At 40.4% G+C, this 26,289-nt stretch overlaps 1 protein-coding gene across 1 annotated transcript in view; it reads right to left on the reverse strand.

Moving 5' to 3' along the window:
• The window catches only part of ABCB1 (ATP binding cassette subfamily B member 1), a gene marked incomplete in the record, with an annotated part of 88,374 nt that overhangs the window by 50,554 nt on the left and 11,531 nt on the right, over positions 1-26,289 (reverse strand). Inside the window, 8 exon segments of the mRNA XM_034760378.1 lie at positions 67-238; positions 4,138-4,262; positions 5,301-5,472; positions 6,443-6,634; positions 14,573-14,621; positions 18,281-18,428; positions 21,781-21,832; positions 25,398-25,495. Of these exon segments, the coding sequence (XP_034616269.1) occupies positions 67-238; positions 4,138-4,262; positions 5,301-5,472; positions 6,443-6,634; positions 14,573-14,621; positions 18,281-18,428; positions 21,781-21,832; positions 25,398-25,468 (981 nt within the window).

Below are 26,289 nucleotides of genomic sequence, written 5' to 3' on the forward strand. Positions count from 1 at the left end.
AACAAGTTCCCAAAATTCTGTTTGGTATTTTTAATTAAAATTGTTGATCTACTGAGGTATACTCACCGTAAGGACTTTTCCAATAGTATAATCATCAGATAGCACCAAAGTGGCTCCATACCAAAATGCCAATGCATATGATGCATATATCAGTAAGAAAGCAATACCCATAGAAATGTTGGCTGTAATAGCCTTCTTGATTCCAATATTTTTGGCGTCTTCTAAATTTTTATGATACCTGCAAGAAAAATCACATATTGGGAATTTAAAAAAAGATAGCATATTACGTTTCTTTTTTTCACTGTGCCTATCAATAATTTTCTAGGTACAGACAACATTTTAACAAACAAATAATCAGATATATCAAAAATTTACATTAATTAATATAATGACCACTCCTGCTTCCGTGACTAGGCCTGCTGGCTAGTAGCGCCAATTGTAAGAAAAAAGAGGATCGATTAAAGAGAAGGGATGTCCATTAATTTCACTATAAGAGTTTATAACTTCATTCAGATATACTAGTCTCTTCTCTCTACCTTAGCTAAGCTGTATTCAGTTTCCTGAAAGCCAGCCCTTCTTTTCTAGATTAAAAAAAGGAAAATAATAAATTGTCTCTTAAACAAACATTCAAAAGGACATATTCAGAGTTAGCAGTGCCGTTCCCTATTAGAAACCCGAGATAAATCTGATGGTTGGGTGCATTCCTTATGTGTACATAAATATCCACAGGATTCCAAATAAGTGGGAATAGAATAGGAAGTCTTCTTCAAGAGCCTGCATTTGTCTTGTCCATGAAAGACAAGTACTGTAATTCCTAATACAGACTGGAAGTATTGAAGACTGGGAAAACAATTGTCTCAAAAATAACTGCCGGGCAATTTTTAAAAAATTATGTAGTAATTTATTCCTCATATTTTTTCATTTTAAATGTCTTTAAATCATCCTAAAAGCATGAAATAGAAATAGTCCAGCAGAGGACCTCCAGACATCCTCCCTGCAGTTGCCCTTTTGTCTCCCCACAATTTTCCACAGATTTGTTATGTTTACTTGTGTAACCACAGGCCTGACAGAGGGCCAAGAGATTCAGATCCTCAACTATAGGTGGCGCCATTTTTCAGAGCTGAGTCATAATTTGTAAAATCTATCTATGTGCTTAAATGGTCCTGTCACCACAATATCTGTACACCTCACAAACATTAAAAATGTGTAATCACAGCACCCCTGTAGGATATTATACAGAGTGCAATGGGATGTGGTTGCTGTGCAGCAACCTTTGCTGGCTGAGTATGCTGTGCTGGTGCTCCCTGCCTCAGATGCCTTCCCCAAGGTGAGTCTCTTCAGCTTTCCACATACAGGTCAGTGCTGGAGATGTGGTTTGGCCCTCTGGCCATGTCATAAACAAACAACCCTTTCCAGGGTAACAAAAGTCCAGCTAGTAAGTCCCAATAAACAAAAAAGTTCTTCTATCCTTCAGGAGCTTCTCTTCAGCTGCTCTCAGCCCCTTTCAGGACTACCTGTGAGTCTTTCCCCCACTCTAATATAGAGCACTCTGCTCCCAGATGACTTCCCCTGGAGTACTGTTCTCAGCCCCTTCCTGGGCTCTGTTTTCTCCCTGCCTGCCGGCCTATAGTTCCACACCCCAGACTGATTTCTCTCAGCCCTTTTCTGAGGTCCAGGTGTCCATTAACCTATCACCTGATCCCCTTAGTCCTGTCCCCTCAGACTCAGAAGCAGCTAATAATTATGGCCCAGAGAGGGGGGCTGGCCTGTCGTCCTTTAAAGGGACCAGTCATCCTATGAAAGATGGCACTGAGGTACAAGCAAATTAAGTTAACTTAAATTAACTGTTTAGAAAAGCTGGACAAGCACAAATCCATGGGGTCAGATGTACTGCATCTGAGGATGCTAAAGGAATTGGCGGATGTGATTGCAGAGGCATTGGTCATTATCTTTGAAAACTCATGGTGATCAGGGGAGGTCCCGGATGACTGGGAAAAGGCTAATGTAGTGCCTATCTTTAAAAAAGGGAAGGAAGAGGATCCGGAGAACTACAGGCCAGTCAGCCTCACCTCAGTCCCTGGAAAAATCATGGAGCAGATCCTCAAGGAATCAATTTTGAAGCACTTCAAGGAGATGAAAGTGATCAGGAACAGATAGCATGGATTCACCAAGGGCAAATCATGCCTGACTAACCTAATTGCCTTCTATGATGAGATAACTGGCTCTGTGGATGAGGGGAAAGCAGTGGGTGTGTTATTCCTTGACTTTAGCAAAGCTTTTGATACGGTCTTCCACAGTATTCTTGCCAGCAAGTTAAAGAAGTACAGGTTGGATGAATGGACTATAAGGTGGATAGAAAGCTGGCTAGATCATTGGGCTCAGTGGATAGTGTCATCAATGGCTCAATGTCTAGTTGGTAGCCAGTATCAAACGGAGTGCCCCCAGGGTCGGTCCTGGGGCCGGTTTTGTTCAATATCTTCATTAATGATCTGGAGGATGGCGTGGATTGCACCCTCAGCAAGTTTTCAGATGACACTAAGCTGGGAGGAGTGGTAGATATGCTGGAGGGTAGGGATAGGATACAGAGAGGCCTAGACAAATTAGAGGATTGGGCCAAAAGAAATCTGATGAGGTTCAACAAGGACAAGTGCAGAGTCCCGCACTTAGGACGGAAGAATCCCATTCACTGCTACAGACTAGGGACGGAGTGGCTAGGCAGCAGTTCTGCAGAAAAGGACCTAGGGGTTACAGTGGACGAGAAGCTGGATATGAGTCAACAGTGTGCCCTAGTTGCCAAGAAGGCTAACAGCATTTTGGGCTGCATAAGGAGCATTGTCAGCAGATTGAGGGATGTGATCATTCCCCTTTATTCGGCATTGGTGAGGCCTCATCTGGAGTACAGTGTCCAGTTTTGGGCCGCACACTACAAAAGGATGTGGAAAAATTGGAAAGAGTCCAACGGATGGCAACAAAAATGATTAGGGGGCTGGAGCACATGACTTATGAGGAGAGGCTGAGGGAACTGGGATTATTTAGTCTGCAGAAGAGAAGAATGAGGGGTGATTTGATAGCTGCTTTCAACTACCTGAAAGGGGGTTCCAAAGAGGATGAATCTAGTCTGTTCTCAGTGGTAGCAGATGACAGAACAAGGAGTAATGGTCTCAAGTTGCAGTGGGGGAGGTTTAGGTTGGATATTAGGAAAAACTTTTTCACTAGGAGGGTTGTGAAGCACTGGAATGGGTTACTTAGGGAGGTGGTGGAATCTCCTTCCTTGGAGGTTTTTAAGGTCAGGCTTGACAAAGCCCTGGCTGGGATGCTTTATTTGGGGATTAGGTCCTTCTTTGAGCAGGGGGTTGGACTAGATGATCTCCTGAGGTCCCTTCCAACCATGATATTCTGTGATTCTATAATTCTAAGTGACTTGCTTTAGGGCACATAGTGCCAAGTACCAGAGGCTGGAAGAAGAAACTCTGTGGATGAGTAAGAGAGCACGGACGAGGTGCACTCACATACTATGGTGATATGCTCCCTAAGAAAGGTGCTGAGTTGAGCTGCATGGCCCCTCTCACCTTCAGCAACCACAGTCAGTGGAGAGTTCCTGTCAAGTTTTGTGGCTCTGATGGTCATCTTTAGATAAAAGGTCAGGACAAATGACGAGAATGCTGTTCCATAATACAATAAGAATAAATGAACCTAACAATGGAACTATCAAGATGTGTACAGTAACACAATCTTATTAGTGTTACCCTTGCCTTTTCTTTCCCCATCCCCCATTTTTGTCTGTTTGTCTATTTTGTCTGTTGCTTATTGTGTGATATTGAAATTAGATTGTACACCCTTTGGAGTACTGACCATGTCTTTGTTTTGTGGGGCTCTGGAAAAATAAATAATCATTATTCAGCTTACAATAAAACTTGTAAAAGAGAACATTCTTATTAGGCAACTTCTTGTCTTAATTACCCCCAAAATGCACTGAGTACAAAAGTGCTCTAACTTTATTTGAAGATCACTTTCACCAAGGAACCAATTTTGTCAGCCCTGGGTGACAAACTTTCAGCAGTGAAGATACAAGAAAAATTCAAAACATTTAAACTGAGAGTTTTAAAACTAGCTGATGAATGAAAACATTTTTCTGACCTTTTGATTTCTTTTTTCTGTCCTCCAAAAGCAATAACAGTCCGAATTGCTGCCAGAACTTCCTCTGCAACAGCTCCTGCTTTTGCATATGCAGTTAGTTCTTTGTCAGTGAATGCAGAGAGTATCTGTATAAAAGGAAAATATTTTAACCTTATTGTTCAAAGAAATATTGAATCAGCTTGAGCATATTATGTCTTTTCACCATAGTTTCCTCTTTCCAAAAAAATGCATTATAATGCCATTTATTAGAAAATAAACCTTTTGCTTAAATACCATAGAATGGACCAAACCACTTATTATAAGAAATAAAGAATACATCAATTATATAAAAATTAAATTTTAATGTTAGCGTCTATCAAAAACTGAGACCTAGATTTTCTGCTTTCACTCAGTGCACAAGTGTATGTGTGGGTGGCTCTTAGTTAACTGGTTATGGTTCCCTGTTTGATTCTCAGGGCAGATCTGCATCATTCTGATCCCAGGTAGGTTAGAGCAGCCAGTAGGCTGCTCTAGTTATGCTAGTTGGCTACAGTCTATAAGGGGCCATACAGCAGCTAGGAACATCTGGACTGGATTAGATGACCTATCAAGGTCTCTTCCATTCCTACATTTATATGATTCTATGATTCTATTTTCCATATATATCCAAAGATTGTGATTTTCACGAGCCAAAGGGATCAAGGGACTCAACTCCCACTGAAATTCAATGGTTGTTTTTGAAAATCCCAGCAAAAAGCATTAACAAGTCTGGAAAAAAAGTCTATTTCTGAGACGAAGATTTGGACTAAAAGTCGGGGCTCCACAGCCGACCCACCGGGTGTTGCTAGGGTAGAAAATTCTCCGACGATCGTGCACGCGGCGCATGCACACCTAATTGGAATCGATATGAGCAAGCACTCGAAGAAGAACCACCTTTACATCAGTAAAATTGTGTCCACACTAGGGACACTTTATCTGTTGTATCACTTTAATTATGCCATTATAGGTATAGTTCTATAATTTAACTTCCCTGTGTTGACAAGTCTAAAGCTATGATTTTTAACAGCCCTAAGGAATTAAATATACTATGACTCTTAGTGAGGAAATTAAGAGGCTCACTCACTTGAAACAAGACACTTTAGTGTACTTTTACATCTCAGTGAAAATTCACAGCTTTCACCCACCTTTGCCCAGAGAGCAGCTGAGAGTCCCAGGACAGGACTGACTGCCAGTATTACAAGGGTTAATTTCCATCCTTTTGTGAAACCAACTATAAATCCTGTGAGAAATGTAGCTATTGCCTGAAAGAGCATTCCAATTTTGTCACCAATTCCTTCATTAATTTTGGACACATCACTAAAAAACAAATTACATCCAAAATGTTGAGGAAAGTGGAAAACACAAAAGCTTTTTTATTGATGAAGTACACTTTGTCAATTCTGTCACATTTTCTAAAAGCTCTCAGATTAATTTAGATATAACACACTTTGTATCCACACCTAACATAGGTCACAAATGTTTCATCCAACAGAAACACACATGGGAGGAGGCCAGGGAAGAAAATCCTGTAGGCTCAGAAGGATTTTCTTAAACTTTACATGCAAATCTTGGAGTATTCACTTGAGGCACATGGACAACTGTGTCGAGGCGCACACTGGCTAGAGGGTCCCTAAATTCCTCTTTCCAATCTTTGTCAACAGCTGTCTCCAGGACAGCTCTCCTGAGGAGAAAATATAATGCAACCTTGGAAAACTGGACATTCCCCATGGAAAATGTAATGTAACCTTTTCCAAATGACCTCCAACAGGGTTAAAGGTCATCCCTAGACTGCCCATGCTGGCCCCAATCTATCCATTTCGTGTCATCTCCTACATGCATATATTGGACTCATTTGAAAGTTCTCTAGTGGGTCCCAGGAAAGACAGGGCAGTTCCTTTCATGTGAGCAGAGGAAAGTGATTGGGAGTTGAGGTTGCCTGACCTTTTGCCAGAATTATTCAGCATCTTGTAGCTCAGGCCCTCAATATGCATGAAAACTGAACTATATTTTTCCTTCTTGGTAATGATAGGATAGGATTTAGTTGCCCTGGCAGCATGAGAATGCTGGCATGGACACTGCTGTGACATCCCTGTTCTTTGGTAGAGTAAAGGAGTCCAGTCTGCAGGGCTCTCCATGTTGTACATTTCAACATGTAGATAGTAAATTCACTAGATTTTCATGTAAGGATTTTGAAGACATTTTAATATAGTTCATACATACGTTTAATAAGGTAAAGAAACATGGTTGTGAAGGGATTATCACAACTGATAGTTAAAAATATTCTTACTCTATAAGTCGAGTGTTGAGTTCCCCAACATCATTCACATCAAACCACCCAATTTCCTGTCGCATTATTGAGTGGAAAAATTGTTGTCTGATTTTCTTAATTTGCCGGCCAGCTGCCAGTGTCCAAAATGCAACTTGCATGTAGGCTGCAAATAGAACGCCAGCTCCTATTCCAGAATAATAGTATGCATAGCTGAAAGGAACAAAATTGCAGAGATCCTTTAAATTGGATTTTTTTTTCACCCCAAACAAGTCTTTTAGATATAGATTTTAACTTCAGTACTTTACATACATAAATAAACTAATATGGAATATTCTTTGGACACTATCTGCATTATTTCCTCTCTTCAGTGTTGGTAATATTTTTCACTAGGTCCTTTTAGAATCATATTTCATATCTGTCCACTTAAATGTATGACCTCCACAAGTTACCTGAAAACCTGTACTTTTTTATCTAAGAATGGATAGCTCAGAGACCACTGACATATAGGTAGAAAACCTACTTGGAGTATACTTTACTGTGGAAGTACTATACTGCTAATAATGAAGAAAGGTAAAAGGTGGAATTTGAAAATCCCATTCTGAATCTAATGAAGCAGCAAGGGTTGAAATTATATTTCATGTTTGACTGTCACTATCCTTTACTAGTTATACACAATTTCATTTACTCATCAGTGAGAGAATTTTGAAATAATTTTGTTTTAAAATGAGTATGTATTCCTGAAGTTAAAAAAGAAAAAAAACCCTTCTCTATAGAGCTAATTCAGTTAAATCAAAATGATCCTCCACACATACAGGACAAAAAAATTAGATAAACTTTTGTTGCAGGTAGATGCCAATAAATTCCTTATATGGAATTCCATTTTATTATGATAATTTAAAGTTCAGCAAATTCCTCTAGCTCATATATATATTCATAACATGTATTTTAATTTTAATTTTATTCAATACTATTCCATGTGCCATAGCCATAAAACAATAGGAAATTACATCTAAACTTTCTTTGTGTGAGGCACATGCCAAATTTCATTACCAGATTAGTACATTTACATAAAGATGAATAATTACAAAATAAAGATAAAAGCCATTTGGATCCTCTCACACCTATAGATATGTAAAAATATGTGTACTGTTTCTTTAAAGCTGTAGCTGGAATTTGAAGCCAGACAGGATGGGGGTTGGGAAGGTTGTAAGCAAAAGCTCGGCAGTGAAGTACAAAAAGAGACAGAGTAGCTTTGGTGATAATTCTGTTTTCCATATTCTAATAAAGTCCCTTGTCCCACTTTAGAAGAAAGTAGCTATGATTTTTTCCCATTGTTGCATGACACAACTCAATTTACTTTGAGATTTCATAATTTATAAAATTACTCATCTCTAAACTGAACTATAAAAATAGGTTAATGGCTAACTTAAAGCTGACTATGTGATTAGCTAAATGTTGACCTTAAATCAATCACCTTAAACACTGTAAAATTATAATGAATCAGCATGCAGTGTTGTTGTAGTTGGGTTGGTCACAGAAGAAGAGTTCAGTAATCTCAAAAGTTTATTGCTCTCACCAACAGAAGTTGGTTCAATAAAAGATATTACCTCATTCACCTTGTCTCTCTATAAAGAATCTTTAAAATTCACCAGCAAGTATTACAGGATTTGTTTTATGACAATCCATAACAAAGTGAATTCAATTATGTGTGAAATTCCTTATTGATCAAATTTATTTTGGAAGAATCATTGATGAAAGTTAATTGCACATTGCACTGTGAATTAACTATTCAACAACCAATGTTCTGGATGAAAGCTGGATTTTAGGTATAAATATTATTTGAGTAAGAAACATAATGTGTGCATTTCCTGAATTCATCCATGTAATTTTTATGTTAATTACTGTTCTTGTAAATTGTTTTTAATGTATAACAGGGACTAGAATTTAACATAATAATCTCTGATGATAAATTGCTTTCAGGGGCAAGTCCAGGCATGCTGGTTATACAGTATAGGGGTGAGGCCTGTGAAAGACAATCTTCAGGGGAAAGGTTGACTCCTGTAAAGGAGGGAGAAAAGAGAAGTTGAAACGGAAAGACAAGGACAAGGGGAAATGGAAAGGGGAAAAAGAGAAGAAGAGAACCCAAAAAGAGCAGGGGGAAGAGAAAGGAAAGAAAATGAGAGATGGATGAAAAGAGAGAAGGAATAAAAGATCATAGAAATATAGGAATTGCTACACTGACTCAAACATATGATCCACCTATTTCCACATCCTATCTCTGACAGCAGCAGTACCTGATGCTTCAGAGGAAGGTGAAAGAACCTTATAATGGACAATTATGGAATAAACTGTGCATAGGGAAATATAATCTTACCACCCATAGGTTAGTAGTTTTTTATGAAGTATAGGATTCCTATACGACTTCCTATATAAATAATGAACTATAGATAAATTCATGGAGGATAGTCCATCTATGGGTATTAGCCAGGATGGGCAGGGCTGGTGTCCCTAGCCTCTGTTTGCCAGAAGCTGGGAATGGGCAACAGGAGATGGATCACTTGGTGATTACCTGTTCTGTTCATTCCCTCTGGGGCACCTGGCATTGGCCACTGTTGGAAGACAGGATACTGGGCTAGATGGACCTTTGGTCTGACCCAGTATGGCCATTCTTATGTTCCTAGAACTATGATTGGCCCTGACCTATGTGTTTTGGTTCTCTGAGCTACAGTGATAGCTTGTACAATGATAACTTCTTTGCTAAAGCTTTATACAGACTTCATTGAAGTCAGTAGGTGTCTTTCTATTGACTTCAATGGGCTTTGGATCAGGACCCTAGATGGTTTTAAAGAAACAAAGAAAAGTATAATGATTAACTAATGAGAACATTTTTTGGTGCATTCATGAGAGTTAGCACTTAGTCGGCTGTTACCACTGTAAAAAAGAATGGTTTCAGGGAATCCTTTCTACTGATAAATTAGCTCTATACAGTAGCAATAAATACCAAGGTACTACATTGACTAGTACTCTATAAATATCTAAATTAGATATTGCAGGTAAACACTCCACATTATGGATGCTATCTATTGAAAAGAAGTTTTCTACTCTGCAGTGTTGACTATATTAAATACTTCTAGCATTGACATCACCTTTGCTATCCCCTAGCATGTCTGTAACACGCTTGCATACTCATTTGACAGACCTTATCTTATCTTGGTTTTTATGTGGAATTTTATGAGTTTATAAATAGAAAGTGTATATAAAATATTTCTTTCACTGGGACAATGTCATTGGAATGGGCTGAGTCCCTACAACAGGGGTCGGCAACCTCTGGCACCCGGCTCGCCAGGGTAAGCACCTTGGTGGGCCGGGCCAGTTTGTTTACCTACCGAGTCGCAGGTTCGGCCGATCGCGGCTCCCACTGGCTGCGGTTCGCTATCCCAGGCCAATGGAGGCTGAGGGAAGCGGCGCGGGCGAGGGATGTGCTGGCCACCACTTCCTGCATCCCCCCTTGGCCTGGGATGGCGAACCGCGGCCAGTGGGAGCCGCGATCGGCCGAACCTGCCGACGTGGCAGGTAAACAAACTGGCCCGGCCCGCCAGAGTGCTTACCCTGGCGAGTCGTGTGCCAGAGGTTGACGACCCCTGCCCTACAACATCCTCAGCAGAGCACTCTGATCTTGATTTAACATCCAAACGCTACCCCTTCCTGGAATTCAGCATTGTTGATCATTCAAAAACATATGCTTAAATTTCCTTTCTACGTTTGACTGTCTCTAGTGTTTCTCTCTAGTAACTCCTTTGTCCTACTTCCCTAGTAGCCCTCAGTTAACAAGCTACATTTGCTGCAATGAGTCAGCAGCTTTATGTAGGAGTCTACCACAGGCATAAAAGGGTCTGAGAAAAAGAAGAGCTCTGTCACCTTATTATGGACATAAATAAGGAGGAACAGTCATGGAGGTCAAAATCCACTGTCTTCATCCATTATTTTAATTTTTTTACACTAGAAGATGAAGAATTATTTGAAAGCTGCCGTTTAATTGGCTGAGCTTGTGAAGACTTACATTCAGTTAGATAGCATTTCTCTGCTAGCATGTTTGGATATAACAATTAACTTTTGAATGATGCATCTGATCAATTGCAAATGGAATGTTCTAGGCATCAGTGGGCAGAATCCTATTGCCTCTGATGAAAACCAGAAGGGAGAAACTGGGGAGGCAGTGCAGGATCAGAGGGCACACACAGAGTCCTTGGTATCAGATTAACAGAACTAGCAACTTCAACTACCCATGTCATTGTCTATAAACTAGCTAAATCAATGAACCGGTGCATGGCAGCCATGAACACATTCCAGTTTATAACAGCTCTCATTTTAGCTCCGTTAATCCTCCCAATACGGGGAGGGGGAGGGGAGGGGGAGAGGAAGGGGGGGACTTGCAGGATGTTCCTGAAGTAGAAGGGGATGAGAGGGTGCTGGGAAGGGGAGGAGTGGGAATGGAGGAATGCAAGGAACTCTGGGCATCCCAGTGTATTAGGACAGCACCGAGAAAACCGAGAGGTCTGCTGCTTGCCAGGAGCTAGGATTCACGATGTGATGGAGAGACTGCCGAGACTCATCAAGCCCTTGGATCGCTACTCCTTCCTACTTCTCCACGTGGGCACCAATGATACTGCCAAGAATGACCTTGAGTGGATCACTGCAGACTACGTGGTTCTGGGAAGAAGGATAAAGGAGTTTGAGGCACAAGTAGTGTTCTCGTCCATCCTCCCTGTGCAGGGAAAAGGCCTGGGTAGAGATCGTCGAATTGTGGAAGTCAATGAATGGCTATGCAGGTGGTGTCGGATAGAAGGCTTTGGATTCTTCGACCATGGGATGGTGTTCCAAGAAGGAGGAGTGCTAGGCAGAGACGGGCTCCACCTAACGAAGAGAGGGAAGAACATCTTCGCAAGCAGGCTGGCTAACCTAGTGAGGAGGGCTTTAAACTAGGTTCACCGGGGGAAGGAGATCAAAGCCATGAGGTAAGTGGAGAAATGGGATACCGGGAGGAAGCACGAGCAGGAGAGGGGAGGACTCCTGCCTCAGACTGAGAAAGCGGGACGATCAGCGAGTTATCTTAAGTGCCTATACACAAATGCAAGAAGCCTGGGAAACAAGCAGGGAGAACTGGAAGTCCTGGCACAGTCAAGAAACTATGATGTCATTGGAATAACAGAGATTTGGTGGGATAACTCACATGACTGGAGTACTGTCATGGATGGATATAAACTGTTCAGGAAGGACAGGTAGGGCAGAAAAGGTGGGGGAGTTGCATTGTATGTAAGAGAGGAGTATGACTGCTCAGAGCTCCGGTATGAAACTGCAGAAAAACCGGAGAGTCTCTGGATTAAGTTTAGAAGTGTGAGCAACAAGGGTGATGTCATGGTGGGAGTCTGCTATAGACCACCAGACCAGGGGGATGAGGTGTACGAGGCTTTCTTCTGGCAACTAGCACAAGTTACTAGATTGCAGGCCCTGGTTCTCATGGGAGACTTTAATCACCCTGCTATCTGCTGGGAGAGCAATACAGCAGTGCACAGACAATCCAGGAAGTTTTTGGAAAGTGTAGGGAACAATTTCCTGGTGCAAGTGCTGGAGGAACCAACTAGGGGCAGAGCTCTTCTAGACCTGCTGCTCACAAACCAGGAAGAATTAGTAGGGGAAGCAAAAGTGGATGGGAACCTGGGAGGCAGTGACCATGAGATGGTCGAGTTCAGGATCCTGACACAAGGAAGAAAGGAGAGCAGCAGAATACGGATCCTGGACTTCAGAAAAGCAGACTTTGACTCCCTCAGGGAACTGATGGGCAGAATCCCCTGGGAGAATAACATGAGGGGGAAAGGAGTCTAGAAAAGCTGGCTGTATTTTAAAGAATCCTTATTGAGGTTGCACGAACAAACCATCCCGATGTGTAGAAAGAATAGTAAATATGGCAGGCAACCAGCTTGGCTAAACAGTGAAATCCTTGCTGATCTTAAATGCAAAAAAGAAGCTTACAAGAAGTGGAAGATTGGACAAATGACCAGGGAGGAGTATAAAAATATTGTTCAGGCATGCAGGAGTGAAATCAGGAAGGCCAAATCACACTTGGAGTTGCAGCTAGCAAGAGATGTTAAGAGTAGCAAGAAGGGTTTCTTCAGGTATGTTAGCAACAAGAAGAAAGTCAAGGAAAGTGTGGGCCCCTTACTGTATGAGGGAGGCAACCTAGTGACCGAGGATGTGGAAAAAGCTAATGTACTCAATGCTTTTTTTGCCTCTGTCTTCACGAACAAGGTCAGCTCCCAGACTGCTGCACTGGGCAGCACAGTATGGGGAGAAGGTGACCAGCCCTCTGTGGAGAAAGAAGTGGTTCGGGACTATTTAGAAAAACTGGACGAGCACAAGTCCATGGGGCCGGATGCGCTGCATCCGAGGGTGCTAAAGGAGTTGGCGGATGTGATTGCAGAGCCATTGGCCATTATCTTTGAAAACTCATGGTGATCGGGGGAGGTCCCAGATGACCGGAAAAAGGCTAATGTAGTGCCCATCTTTAAAAAAGGGAAGAAGGAGGATCCAGGGAACTACAGGCCAGTCAGCCTCACCTCAATCCCTGGAAAAATCATGGAGAAGGTCCTCAAGGAATCAATTCTGAAGCACTTAGAGGAGAGGAAAGTGATCAGGAACAGTCAGCATGGATTCACCAAGGGCAAATCATGCCTGACTAACCTAATTTCCTTCTAGGAGGAGATAACTGGGTCTGTGGATGAGGGGAAAGCAGTGGGTGTGTTATTCCTTGACTTTAGCAAAGCTTTTGATACGGTCTCCCACAGTATTCTTGCCAGCAAGTTAAAGAAGTATGGGCTGGATAAATGGACTATAAGGTGGATAGAAAGCTGGCTAGATCGTCGGGCTCAACGAGTAGTGATCAACAGCTCCATGTCTAGTTGGCAGCCGGTTTCAAGCGGAGTGCCCCAAGGGTTGGTCCTGGGGCCGGTTTTGTTCAATATCTTCATTAATGATCTGGAGGATGGCGTGGACTGCACTCTCAGCAAGTTTGCAGATGACACTAAACTGGGAGAAGTGGTAGATACGCTGGAAGGTAGGGATAGGATACAGAGGGACCTAGACAAATTAGAGGATTGGGCCAAAAGAAATCTGATGAGGTTCAACAAGGACAAGTGCAGAGTCCTGCACTTAGGATGGAAGAATCCCATGCACTGTTACAGACTAGGGACTGAGTGGCTAGGCAGCAGTTCTGCAGAAAAGGACCTAGGGGTTACTGTGGACGAGAAGCTGGATATGAGTCAACAGTGTGCCCTTGTTGCCAAGAAGGCTAACGGCATTTTGGGCTGTTTAAGAAGGGGCATTGCCAGGAGATTGAGGGACGTGATCGTTCCCCTCTATTCAACATTGGTGAGGCCTCACCCTGAGTATTGTGTCCAGTTTTGGGCCCCTACAAGAAGGATGTGGAAAAATTGGAAAGAGTCCAGCGGAGGACAATAAAAATGATTAGGGGGCTGGAGCACATAACTTATGAGGAGAGGCTGAGGGAACTGGGATTGTTTAGTCTGCAGAAGAGAAGAATGAGGGGTGATTTGATAGCTGCTTTCAACTACCTGAAAGGGGGTTCCAAAGAGGATGGATCTAGTCTGTTCTCAGTGGTAGCAGATGACAGAACAAGGAGTAATGGTCTCAAGTTGCAGTGGGGGAGGTTTAGGTTGGATATTAGGAAAAACTTTTTCACAAGGAGGGTGGTAAAGCACTAGAATGGGTTACCTAGTGAGGTGGTGGAATCTCCTTCCTTGGAGGTTTTTAAGATCAGGCTTGACAAAGCCCTGGCTGGGATGATTTAGTTGGGGTTAGGTCCTGCTTTGAGCAGGGAGGTTGGACTAGATGACCTCCTGAGGTCCCTTCCAACCCTGATATTCTATGATTCTATGATTCTAAGTAACAAAGAGTGTAACCCTCTAGCTGTATGTAACACTTTGACTGACATGTATCCAATGCACCAGCTAATTGTTCGTTTCATAGGTTTAAATATAAAATTACCTTTAGGGAAATAATGGTTTGATTAGAGACCTCTACCGCTGCCTAAAAGAAAGGCAATCCTGAAGATAATTAACAATTACTAATTACCTGGTCATTTGTTCCTCAAGTTTCTGATAAGGATTAAAAGAAATATTCCCTTAAAAAAAAACATAAGAAATTTTTGTTAAATACATATACTAAAGCATGTTTTAATAACTTTTCTGTATAAACTCCTAATCCTTCAAGGTGCTGAGCAAATCCTAGGCCTCCATTGACTTCAGTGGGAATTGAGGGTGTACAACAAGTTGTACAATTAGTTTTTCAGACCAAAAGTGCAGGCTTGTACCTATAATGCAACAGTGGCAATTACAATATAAAACTAAATTCTGCTGTCACTTACTTCAGAGTTACACAAGTCTAACTGAGATCAGAATTTTGCCTATAATACTCATTCTAGAATGTATACGGACTTTGTTAGTATTATCAATACATTGTATTTATATAGATCAAGAAGTACCTTTAATCACCTTACAAATGTAGGTCCATATGTTGCCATTAGTTTTATGAGTGTAGAACCTTCACTCTATGTGAGAGCATAGTGATGGTAGTTAAAGCCATTGTCTGGTTTGTTAGGTGACTACGTTTTTATTCAACTAATTATTGTTAATTAAGGATATGAAAGAAGTATAGTTGCTAAAGCACACTGGTGAGAAGCAAGTGATCTGAATCATTCTCTTGGCTTCATCACTGATTTGCTTGGTGACCTTAGCTTAACATGACTTTGCCTCACTTTCCCCATTTCCAGTAGGGGGATAATATTATTTCCAACTCCTACCTGTAAGAGTGTTGTATAAGCCTTTATTAATTAACATATGTAAAGCACTTTGAGATGCTTAGTGCGATGAAAAGCAAAAAATATTACAATTATTATTGAAATTAGTTCTATTGCAGCCTTTATTATATCATAATAGTTAAATAAGCATTGCCAATGTGCTTACTTTCTTAAATTTATACCTTAAACATCATGAATTGTGCATGCGTACTTTACGGCACAAGATTCCAAATAAAAAAGACTGTTACAAGACTTGTTTTCCACAATAATTAATTAAAAGGTGGAAAGCATCTACTGAGAAAGAGATATAATGGTTTGAAGCTTTGACATATACACAAGAAATGTAAATCTTTTAATCTTTTCCCCGGTAACATGAAGTATTTCCTTTCATTCTGGATATAGCGTGTGGGATGATGCTTGTGAGGAAAGCAAAGGAGCATGTTTTGGAAAATGATTGACAATGAATGCATGAACTCATTAAGTACTCAAGAACACGAAGTGTAAATATAGGCTTCAACATGGGTGTTTTGAGTGTGACTGGAGAAGTCTGCTATTGCACAACTTCAAGACAAGATGCTAGAAGAGGAAAGGAACAAAGTTAGTGAGCAGATATCATATGTCTCTGTCATACACTTTCTCATGTTATTTTTAAACTGCATGGCTTCAGCAGCGTAAAGCCTATCAGGAAATAAAATTGCAACTGCACAAAGTGACTATTGTCACTGTTGTACTAGGGAAGCTCTAGCAGGCCAGCACAAGTTAAAAAATAAGAGTGGTACTGGCTGAGGAAAGGCATGACCAGATCTATCAAAGAGCAAATTGATTCACTTCATCCCCTCAGCATCCTCCGTGGATGGGTTATAAACTAATGTTTTACACCCCCCCTAAATAGAAATCCTGAAGGAAGTCAGAAATAGTAACACCTCAATATTAATATCCCCCAGGGTGCAGCTAGTGCAAGGATGCATAATTTTACATTTCTCTGCATCAGCAATAGTGAAACCATGTAAGGGTCTGGGGCATAGGTAGTCTGGCAAAGCAGTCATAGCTGGCTGGTTTCCATACTTCAACAATGGTCACAAGACAGTAGTCAGTGAGTGGGGATCACTGTAAGCACCAGCACCAAGGTCAATAGGCAAGAGTCAGGCCAGAGATAATACCAGGCTAGAATCAGGAGGCAAGAGTCAGAGTCAGGCTGGGTTAGAGACTGGAGGGTAGAAAGCAAGTGTGGTCAGGAGTCACAGCAGACTAGAAATCTGTGTGATTGCCTAAACCAGGGCTGGCTCCAGGCACCAGCAAAGGAAGCAGGTGCCTGGGGCAGCCAACAGAAAGAGGCGGCAGTCCATCCGTTATTGGGGCAGCACGTCCGGGTCTTCGGCAGCAATTCGGCGGCGGGTCCTTCAGTCCCTCTCTTCCTCTTCGGCGGCAGCTCAATCGGGTTTTTCTTTTTTTTCTTTTCTCTTCGCCGCTTGGGGTGGCAAAAAAGTTGGAGCCGGCCCTGGGCTAAACAACTTCTTAGGCCACACTCTAAGGTTACTTGGCCAATCAGAGGGCCGCAGGGTACTGTCAGTCTGGATCCTTTGTGCAGTACTTCCTGTAGGGCCTAATCTCCCCAGTGCTCCCTGGTTTTGGCTTTGTATGGGGGGCTGTCAGCCATCCCAAGGTCTAGTCCCACAGATCTTATAAGCCACCTCTTACACTTCAGTGTAAGAGCATCCAACCCTCTGTGACTTAACTATCTGCCTGTAAAGGCAGAAGAATAGTTCTAAACAAATAATGAACATAAGTCTTTGGAGAAGTTTAGGAAATTCTAAGTGCAGGTAAAGTCAGTAGTTTAGTCACCCCCTAGTGAAGGCTAGGTGAAATAAGTGAAGATTTCCAGAAAGACTGAAAAGGGATTCAAAGTAAATTAATAAGATCTAACTGGGGCTAGCAGGAGGAGATTAGATGTTTTTAGCTGAATCGTCTACAGGACTCTGATCAGAACGAAAAGAGGACATAGAAGAGATCGATGGGAAAAAAAACCCAAGCATCTGTCAAGTTTTCTCCCTTAGACCAATATAAAAGGCATTTTTCTGTTCTCATAAGAGGTACAATAATTATAGGCGAGAAGGAGCCTCTTCTTTTATTTCCTGAAAACCTTTCTCATTATGTGAACATGAATAGACTTCAGTCTCAGCACTTCGTATTTAAGTGCACTGAAGGTGTGTTCTCTGTAATCAATTAATTTTGTTCCAGGGGGAACCCCCGCCACATATTTAAACCAGGGTGCTTCTTTTTCTATTTTCTTTGTCCCTCAAAGGAAAGTGATAGGAGCTGATGCCTGGAGAATTGAACCTCACATTGTAAAGTCTCTGGGGCAGGGACTCTGTCCTTTTGTTTGTCTGTAACTGCATGAAAATTTATATTTCAATATTAACATATTTATATTTAATAAATAAATAGCATTACGAGTATCATGCTTACCTGGGTTGCCGTTACTGGGTAAGACTAATGCATGATTTAATCATTTATTTATGAATATCTCTGTAGTTATTGTGACTTTCAAACTGCCTCTTATTTTTGAGATATTGTATATGTATTTTGCCTGTTCTCTTTTTCATATACCTCATCTCACAATTTCACATTCATCCCCTTTTTCTTCCCTCAACTCCACATTCAGTGTCACAGGACATTTCCATTTCTGTGACATTTCAAAAGAAGTACCAGCTCTGCAGAAATCAGTATAACAGTTAATGGGTGCTTTTAATATTTTAGGAAGGCCTGGAAACAGGGGACAAAATTAACCTCTGGTATATCTCCTCTGTAATAAATGGGCCACAGATTAATTTGGCTCAGCCATTAGGAGCAAACTGACTCCATTGGATTCATTATCCAGAGGATAAGCTGCCATTCCTTCCTGTTTTTATTGTAATGCAGACAATTATTCTCTCCATACAAGCTGTATTCTAATGTCACCAATTAAAAACGAGGACAGTTCTTACCTGGATTAGATATGTTTCCTGGATTAACAAAGCTATCTGTCATATCTCCAAAGATTATCATCATGATTGGGAGAGCTGCACCATGAAGGATTGCCATGGCAGAGCCAAGAACCATTAGTAATTTATCCAACCAATCAGAGTACCGAAACTGAAAATGAGAACACCTTCATGTGAAAATGGGAACACCTTCATTCCTGAAAACTTCTCTAATTTCATGCATTAAAAAGGGCTAGCACAACATTAGGGATGCACAGTTAAGATAACAAAAAGTCATAAAAGCTTAAGTCTTGTATACGCACAGTTTTTATAACATTCCACTCTATCGGATTAAAATTTAAATTGACAAAAATAATTTAGAGTTATAGAAATAAGCCATACTGATATAAGCATCTTTATACTTAGGGCCCTACCAAATTCACAGTCCATTTTGGTCAATTTCATGATCATAGGATTTTAAAAATCATAAATTTCATGATTTAAGCTATTTAAATCTGAAATGTCACAGTGTTGTAATTGTAGGGGTCCTGACCCTAAAAAAAGTTGTGGGGAGGGGGTCACAAGGTTATTGTAGGAGGGGTTGTGGTACTGTTACTCTTACTTCTGGCTGCTGCTGCTGGCAGTGGTGCTGCCTTCAGAGGTGGGCAGTTGGAGAGTGGCGGCTGCTGGTCAGGATCCCAGCTCTGAAGGCAGAGCCGCCACTAGCAGCAGCGCAGACATAAGGATGGCATCGTATGGTATTGCCACCCTTACTTCTGCACTGCTGCTGCCTGCAGAGCTGGGCCCCCAGTCAGCAGCCGCCACTCTCCAGCTGCCCGGCTCTGAAGGCAGCAGCACAGAAGTAAGGGTGGCATGGTATGGTATTACCACCCTTACTTTTGCACTGCTGTTGGTGGGACGCTGCCTTCAGAGCTGGGTGCCCAGCCAACAGCTGCCACTCTCCAGCCACCCAGCTCTGAAGGCAGCGCAGAAGTAAGGGTGGCAATACCGCAACCCCCCTAAAATAACCTTGTGACCCCACAACCGTCTGTTGTGTCAGGACCTTGTGTCAGGATCCCCAATTTGAGAAACACTGGTCTCCTCCCATGAAATCTGAATAGTATAGGGTAAAAGCACCCAAAACACTAGATTTCACTGTGGGGGGATCAGATTTCATGGTCCATGATGTGTTTTTCATGGCCGTGAATTTGGTAGGGCCCTACTTATACTGGTATAACTTATACTGGTATAACTGTGTTCATGCTAGGGGGTTGTAGGACTTGAGCTACACCAGTTTCTAAATCAGTATAATGAAAGCAATAATAAACTATGTATAGAGCATCCCTTACGAATTTTACTATATGAAGTCCTCATGAGATACTTGCAATACAAATTTCAGTGTGACGCTAAGAAAAAAAGTATTTCCTGATGTATTATAGGCATTATCAAAAGCACATTTACTTCATTCAACTTTGGGTCAGGCTCTAAATGTAAGAAGAGCACTAGGTCTGATTCTCCATGCCACTCCACTTCAGTAACAACACTGGAGTCACTGGAATTGTACTGGTGTAACAAAGTGAAGAAGCATGCTCATTATTCATTCTGCACCTTGAGCTAGAGATTCATTAATATGATTGCATATATCATATTAGTATGCATCATCCAATTAAAATGAACAAGATGTCTAGTGGGATTTTGTGCAGCTAGAATAATACTGAATAATATTAAGTAGTATCTACTGCACAGAATATTTCCTATTTAGAATAGTGTGGTTCTTGATAGAGACAATTTTGCCCTTAAACTGCTACTGAAATTAGACCTTGAGGACAAAATTTGGCCAGCATTTTGCAATATAAAGAGAAACATTCTCTCTGGTATTTGAGCTCTCGGTGTAATTTAGCTATCTTGTTAAAATAATTAATTAAAAATTATGCTGAATATGGGAGCTGACAAGAACCCACAAAAATCAGCAAATCCAGAGTGAAGGGTATAAGAGTCCTTTTATCTAAAAGCCAAAAATGAGAGAAAATCATACTTCATCTTTTGTTTTTAATTTAATCACAAAATGCCTAGATATTGCAACTTATACATAGTAGAAGGGAGATCATAGAAAAGTTTGTAGTTGCTTCAGGATGCTCATAAGCCACTTATTGAACATTAATGCAATACCTCTGTGGACTTTCCGATGAATCTCTGCTATTGTTCATGGATGCCAACATTTGTTACCCTATTAGAGTCTAAACAGTAGTCATTAACATTAACATACCTCATGCACAAAACATATCTAATATACCTAAGCACAAAAGAGTAAGTTAAAATCAAAGATTTTATCCTGGTTGAAGTCACCCGTATAAAAATCTCTCTGTTATTAAGGGGTTGTCTATACTTATGCCAGGTGTATACTAGAAAAAGTTTGCTGGTATAACTTTACTGGCAAACCCTCCTACTGTAAACACAGCTTATATTATCAAAAAAAGTGCTTTTGTTGATATCGTTTATACCAGTTCTCCAAGTGAAATAAGCTCTCACAGCAAAAGCACTTTAATGCCAGTATAACTGCATCTACAGTACAACTTTTACTGATATGGAAATATCACAAAAATCATACCCCAACTGACATTACTATACCAGTAAAAGTTTTTAGTGTAGGCCTGTCCTCAAAGGTTTTGCCACTTTAACTATACCAGTGTAGTTAAAGCAGCAAAAAAACCCCCACAGTTATATTGGTATTAGGCCATACAGCAAGTGTGAAAAATCGGGACAGGAGGTGGGGGGTAATAGGAGCCTATATAAGAAAAAGCCCCAAATATCGAGACTGTCTCTATAAAATCGGGACATCTGGTCACCCTAACTGGTATTAAAATGTTTACACTGGTATAGCTTATTGTAGTTCAGAAACCAAATTAAGCTATACTAGTATAAGGCACCTTTATATTGGTATAACTGCATCCACACTAGTGTTTTTACTGATATAACTTTGTTGGTAAAGTATAATACCCCTAACTGACATAGTAATGCAGGTAAAACTTTTAAGGCCAGGTCTACACTACAAACTTTTGTCAGCATAGCTATGTTGGTCGGTGTCATAGGTGCTGGAACTAGGAGTGCTGGGGGGTGCTGCTGCATCCCCTAGCTTGAAGTGATTTGCATTATATACAGGGTTTACAGTATGGTTCAATAGCTCTCAGCACCCACACTGTACAAATTGTTCCAGTACCCTTGGTCAGGCTGTGAAGTGGTGTGGGTCCCTGACTAACACAGGTCTGCCAGCAAAATCTCCTAGGTAGATGCAGTTATACCGGTAAAATTACACTTTTGCCAGTACAGCTTACTTTACCTGTGGGGGAGGGATGTGTGTGGAATACGCTATACAGGCAAAAGCACAGTTTGGCTGGTATAAACTGTATCCACACAGGTATACCAGAAATGTAGATCAGGCCTTATCAGTAAGACTTGAAACATTAAAAAACATTGTTTAAAGTTCATTATTAAACTTTAATAGATATATATAGCATATATCTTACCATTGTTAATGGGCTGACCACATTAGGTTTCTTTGGCTTCTTCTCGTCCTCACTGTTGAATATGAATGATTGTTTTAATGTATTGTAAAAGAGAAAATATTTAACTGCAACTCTAACATTTAAAGTAGTAATACAGTTAAATCTAAACAAAATTAAACAAGAATGTAAGAGATATAAGAACATAAAATGAAGATGATTTGCAGATTAGTCTTAGTTTATTTCTGGAAATATTGTCCGCAATGTGTTTAAGAAACCTCCAAGTATATTAAAGAACATCAACATGGTACTTCTCCAAAAGTTCACTTGAAAGGAAATTAACATTTTTGGTTAATCTGCTAGATTACAGAAACTCACTAATAGTAGCTCCTGGTAATCTTTTGAAATAGATTGGCTAGTCTATGTATCTTGATTTTTTACTGAATCCCTACTTTTGGCAAACATGTAGATTATGGTCACTCCAAGATGACCCAAAGGTGAGAGTATAGTAGAGATCAAAAAAGAGTTTAAGACTCAGTCCACAAACTGGGCCATACAGAAGAATCTTTATGCCTATGTGGAGCCCCATTCACTTCAGTATGACTCTATCGGTGTAAGGGTCCTCCTGCATAGATCAGTTTGCAGGATTTGAGGCCTGGTTTCTAAGAAAGCAAGGTGTTGAGTAGAATCTGTTACCAAGGCAAGGAAAAGACTATTGGGGGGGAAAAATTAAAAGTTGGAGGGGAAAAGTTTAACCTATTGTGATGGTCACATATTTAGTACAACCTAATGGAAAAGTATATGGACACAAACACAGAAAAAACGTGCACAGTTTGCAGGGAAGTTTCCCTCTCGCGGTCCCTTCCAGTCCTAGACATCTATGAGTCTATGATCATAACTTATCTAGAGTTATTTCACTTTTAACGTTATTACAACACAATCTGGTGTCCATGGGGTATTATACTGGTCATTCACTCCAGAAACTCCAGCTGTAGTTATTTTATGCAATAAAGTGAGAAATCCACACTTAGTCCCAATCATGCAATCAGATCTGTGCAAGCTGTACTGACACAGTGACAAAACACCAAAAGCTGCTACAGCTTTGTCTACAGTAGCACTCCCACTGGTGCATCATAGCACCAGCAGGAATTTTTTTTCTAAAATTCCTTAGTGTAGATAAGGTTTTATTACAGTTTTATAGTGTTATAATAATGACGTGATACAATCATGAGTTACAGTACCAAGGTCCATATCCCAAATAAATTGTTGCAGCTTTCTCGCCAGATGTAAATAAAAGAAAGATGATCATACTTGTGCAATGCAGCTAACAGCACTTGCAGATCACGCAGTAACAATAGCTTATGAACTCCTCCTACACATCGTAGGCACATTCCTCAATTAAAGCCTCACCATATCTTTCCTTTAATAAATACTTCTAAAATTAGAAAAATGTATATAGCCATTGAACACTGAGACCTAATTAATATCTGGTTGAAAATATGACAAATAGTTCCAGCATTATACAGCTTTGTATTAGTTTGTCTTTTCCTGAGGGATGGTCTAAACTAAAAAGTTAGGTTGGCTTAGCTACGTCACTCAGGGTTATGAAAAAATTCACATCCTGTATGATATAATTAAGCTGACTTAAGCCCCTAGACACCAGTAGGTCAACAGAAGAATTCTTCTATCAACCTAGCTGCCTCCTCTTGGAGTGGTGGATTTACTATGGTGACAGAAAAAATCCTTCCATTGCTGTAGTAAGTGTCTGAGTTACATCACGTTCCAATACAAATTAAACTGGGGATGTTAGTAGATATTGCCTTCTTTGCAACAGTAAACAGAGTATAAAGTAATCCATTGCTGTATGCAGTGTAGTTGTAGCCATGTAGGTACCAGATATTAGAAAAACAAGATGGATGAGGTACCTTTCCCAAACCTGAAGAAGGGCTCTCTGTGGCTCGAAAGCTTTTCTCTCCCACCAACAGAAGTTGGTCCAATAAAAGATATTACTCTCACCCACCTTGTCTCTATAAAATCATCCATCAAGGACAAAACTGGGGGTGGAGGGCAGAAAATTTTAGCTGACAATCCTCATATCTTGTGGTTACCATATAATCAGAATTGTGACAGTTTTTTCTCTCAGTGTTACTGACTTCTTAGAATGTATCACTCAGTAAGTACTAATGCTAATGAATGACTGGATACCCATTTTCAGAACTCAAGGAGAGCAACAAAGTACTATAAAGTTTTAGGGGCTGTCTTCATCCAATGTAGTCAGGAAATGTGCTTTCTTAGTGTGAAATAGTAAGAAGATGAACTCCAGTGATATGATTCTTTCTCTTTGTATGGTCAGTGATCCATTCTGGAATCCTCCACCAAAGAATCCAAGAAAAGGCCCATACCTCTCTAGAGATTTTGCTGAAAAAAATCCCACACTTTGCAGCCAAAGCCTATTAGACTCATTTAGATGTTACGACAGCAAAGGCAGAAAGTCAAAGTATTTAATGGATTTTGCAGGAAAGCTATAGGCTCAGGGATGCCCAGGAAGGTCCAGATGAAAGATCAAATACAGATGATTTTTTTCCCTTTAACATTGGTAGTGGTGATCCTAGGTTTTATGTAGCACTTTGCAAAGTAACAGTTGCACACACCCATATCAGGCTCACCTGTAACAAAGCACTTCTCTCCAGCTTGTGCCATGAAACCTCCTGATTCTCAGAATCTCCCTTCAGGCTGTACTCAACCCCCTACCTCTAACATATTTATGGGGATTCATGTCTTCTGGTGATCCTGTTATATGGCATGGGAAGCCATGAGTTGAGGCACTGTGCAATTTTCTAAATAGGGAGGAGGACAGAACTCACACAGAATCCATTCCTGCCACAGTTCACTACTATATGAGATAGATGGATGAAGTAGCAGGAATGGTATTCAGGGTATATAAAACTGTCTTTGACCCTGGTGTACATCTACATTACCAGCGTGGGTTTATCCATTGCTGTAGTAAATCCATGCCCTCAAAAGGCGGTAGCTAGTTTGACAGAAGAATTCTTCTGTCAACCTAGCAGTGTCTACACTGGGGCTTAGGCTGCTTAACTATGTTTCTCAGGGGTGTGAATTTTTCACACCTTTTAACAACATAACTAGGACGACCTAAGTTTTAGGAGTAGACCAGGCCTTAGTCACCCTTACTAAAAAGCTATAATACCTACTTAACTTTTGGGCATATGTGCTTTAGCTGTCCATTATCTATTCCAGCTTCAGTTCTAGCACTATTTTAGATATGCCTTTTAATGAAGTATAATGAATATAACTGCCACTTCCTCTTTATGGGAAAGAACAAGGAGCAAGATGGCAGAATTTTCTGTCTCTATCCCATTGCCCCAGTGAACGGCTCAGCCAGTGTTGCTGGCCCAAGACTGCTAGTTGGACAGACCTTCTCTGACCTGATGAATTCAATAGGAGCCAAATAAGTTGCTAAATATTTTATTTATATTTGAAAGATAGTAGATTTCAAAATAATTTTGTACATGGGGAAAGTATGTAATTAATGTAAAATGTATTTCAAGGTAAAATCTGAACTTAAATATTTAAAAATGTTAACTTGCTAAAAATATTTTAAAATAGATTAAAATATTTACCATTTGTCTTTGGATTCACAATCCTGGTCTGGTACAGCAGCATCACCAGCTCTTCCATTCGCATCAGACATTTTTTCATTTTCAGACCCCACTTTAATCTATTTAGGAAATGAAGCATCCCAGAAAAGTCAGCACTTAATTGAGAGAACATACAGCTATTAAGCTCAGGACAAATATGTTGATAACATTTTATTTGAAACTGGCATCATATTCTGCCTTCAGTTTTTAAGCTTCTTTTATCTTCAGAACCCATGTTAATTTATTTAGGAAATGAAGCATCTCAGAAAATTTAATTATAAGCTAGCATTTAACTGAGAGAACATACAGCTATTAAGATCAGGATAAATATCTAGGTGACATTTTGTTTAAAACCAGGATCATATTCTGCCTTCAGTATTTCAGCAGAACTCCCCATGGAAATCAATACATTTGCTTATGTGTGTATACACATGCATTTCTATTTGCATAATCCTTCTGAGTCTATCATTTCAAAGCATTTATTTTTTCTGTAATTTATCAGTTATAAAACAAACAGCAATATGATGTGTTTATTTAAAGGATCCTGCAGTTACTTTGGATTTTTTTCTCTTTTTACATATTGTTGAATTTTGTTAAATATCTCTCGTATAAAAATAAATGTACTGACTTACCATGAGAATTGTTCTTAGTTACCCTTTCCTTCTCCTTTTCTGGAAGGCTATAAAGCAATTGACAGATCTACTGTGGTTAGGGACATATGATGGGGCTGGACTTTACTCCTCCTGATTAAAATGTAATGATGAAAAAGCTTTCAATAGCTGATGTTTGCCAGGTTTTATCACTCCCTTTGGACCTTGCCTCGCCCCATGAGGTAAATGTGTATGTGCTCTTAACTCCGCCTTCCCAAAGGAGA

The sequence above is a fragment of the Trachemys scripta genome, chromosome 2, assembly GCF_013100865.1.
Source record: "Trachemys scripta elegans isolate TJP31775 chromosome 2, CAS_Tse_1.0, whole genome shotgun sequence".
Classification (NCBI taxonomy): domain Eukaryota; kingdom Metazoa; phylum Chordata; order Testudines; family Emydidae; genus Trachemys; species Trachemys scripta.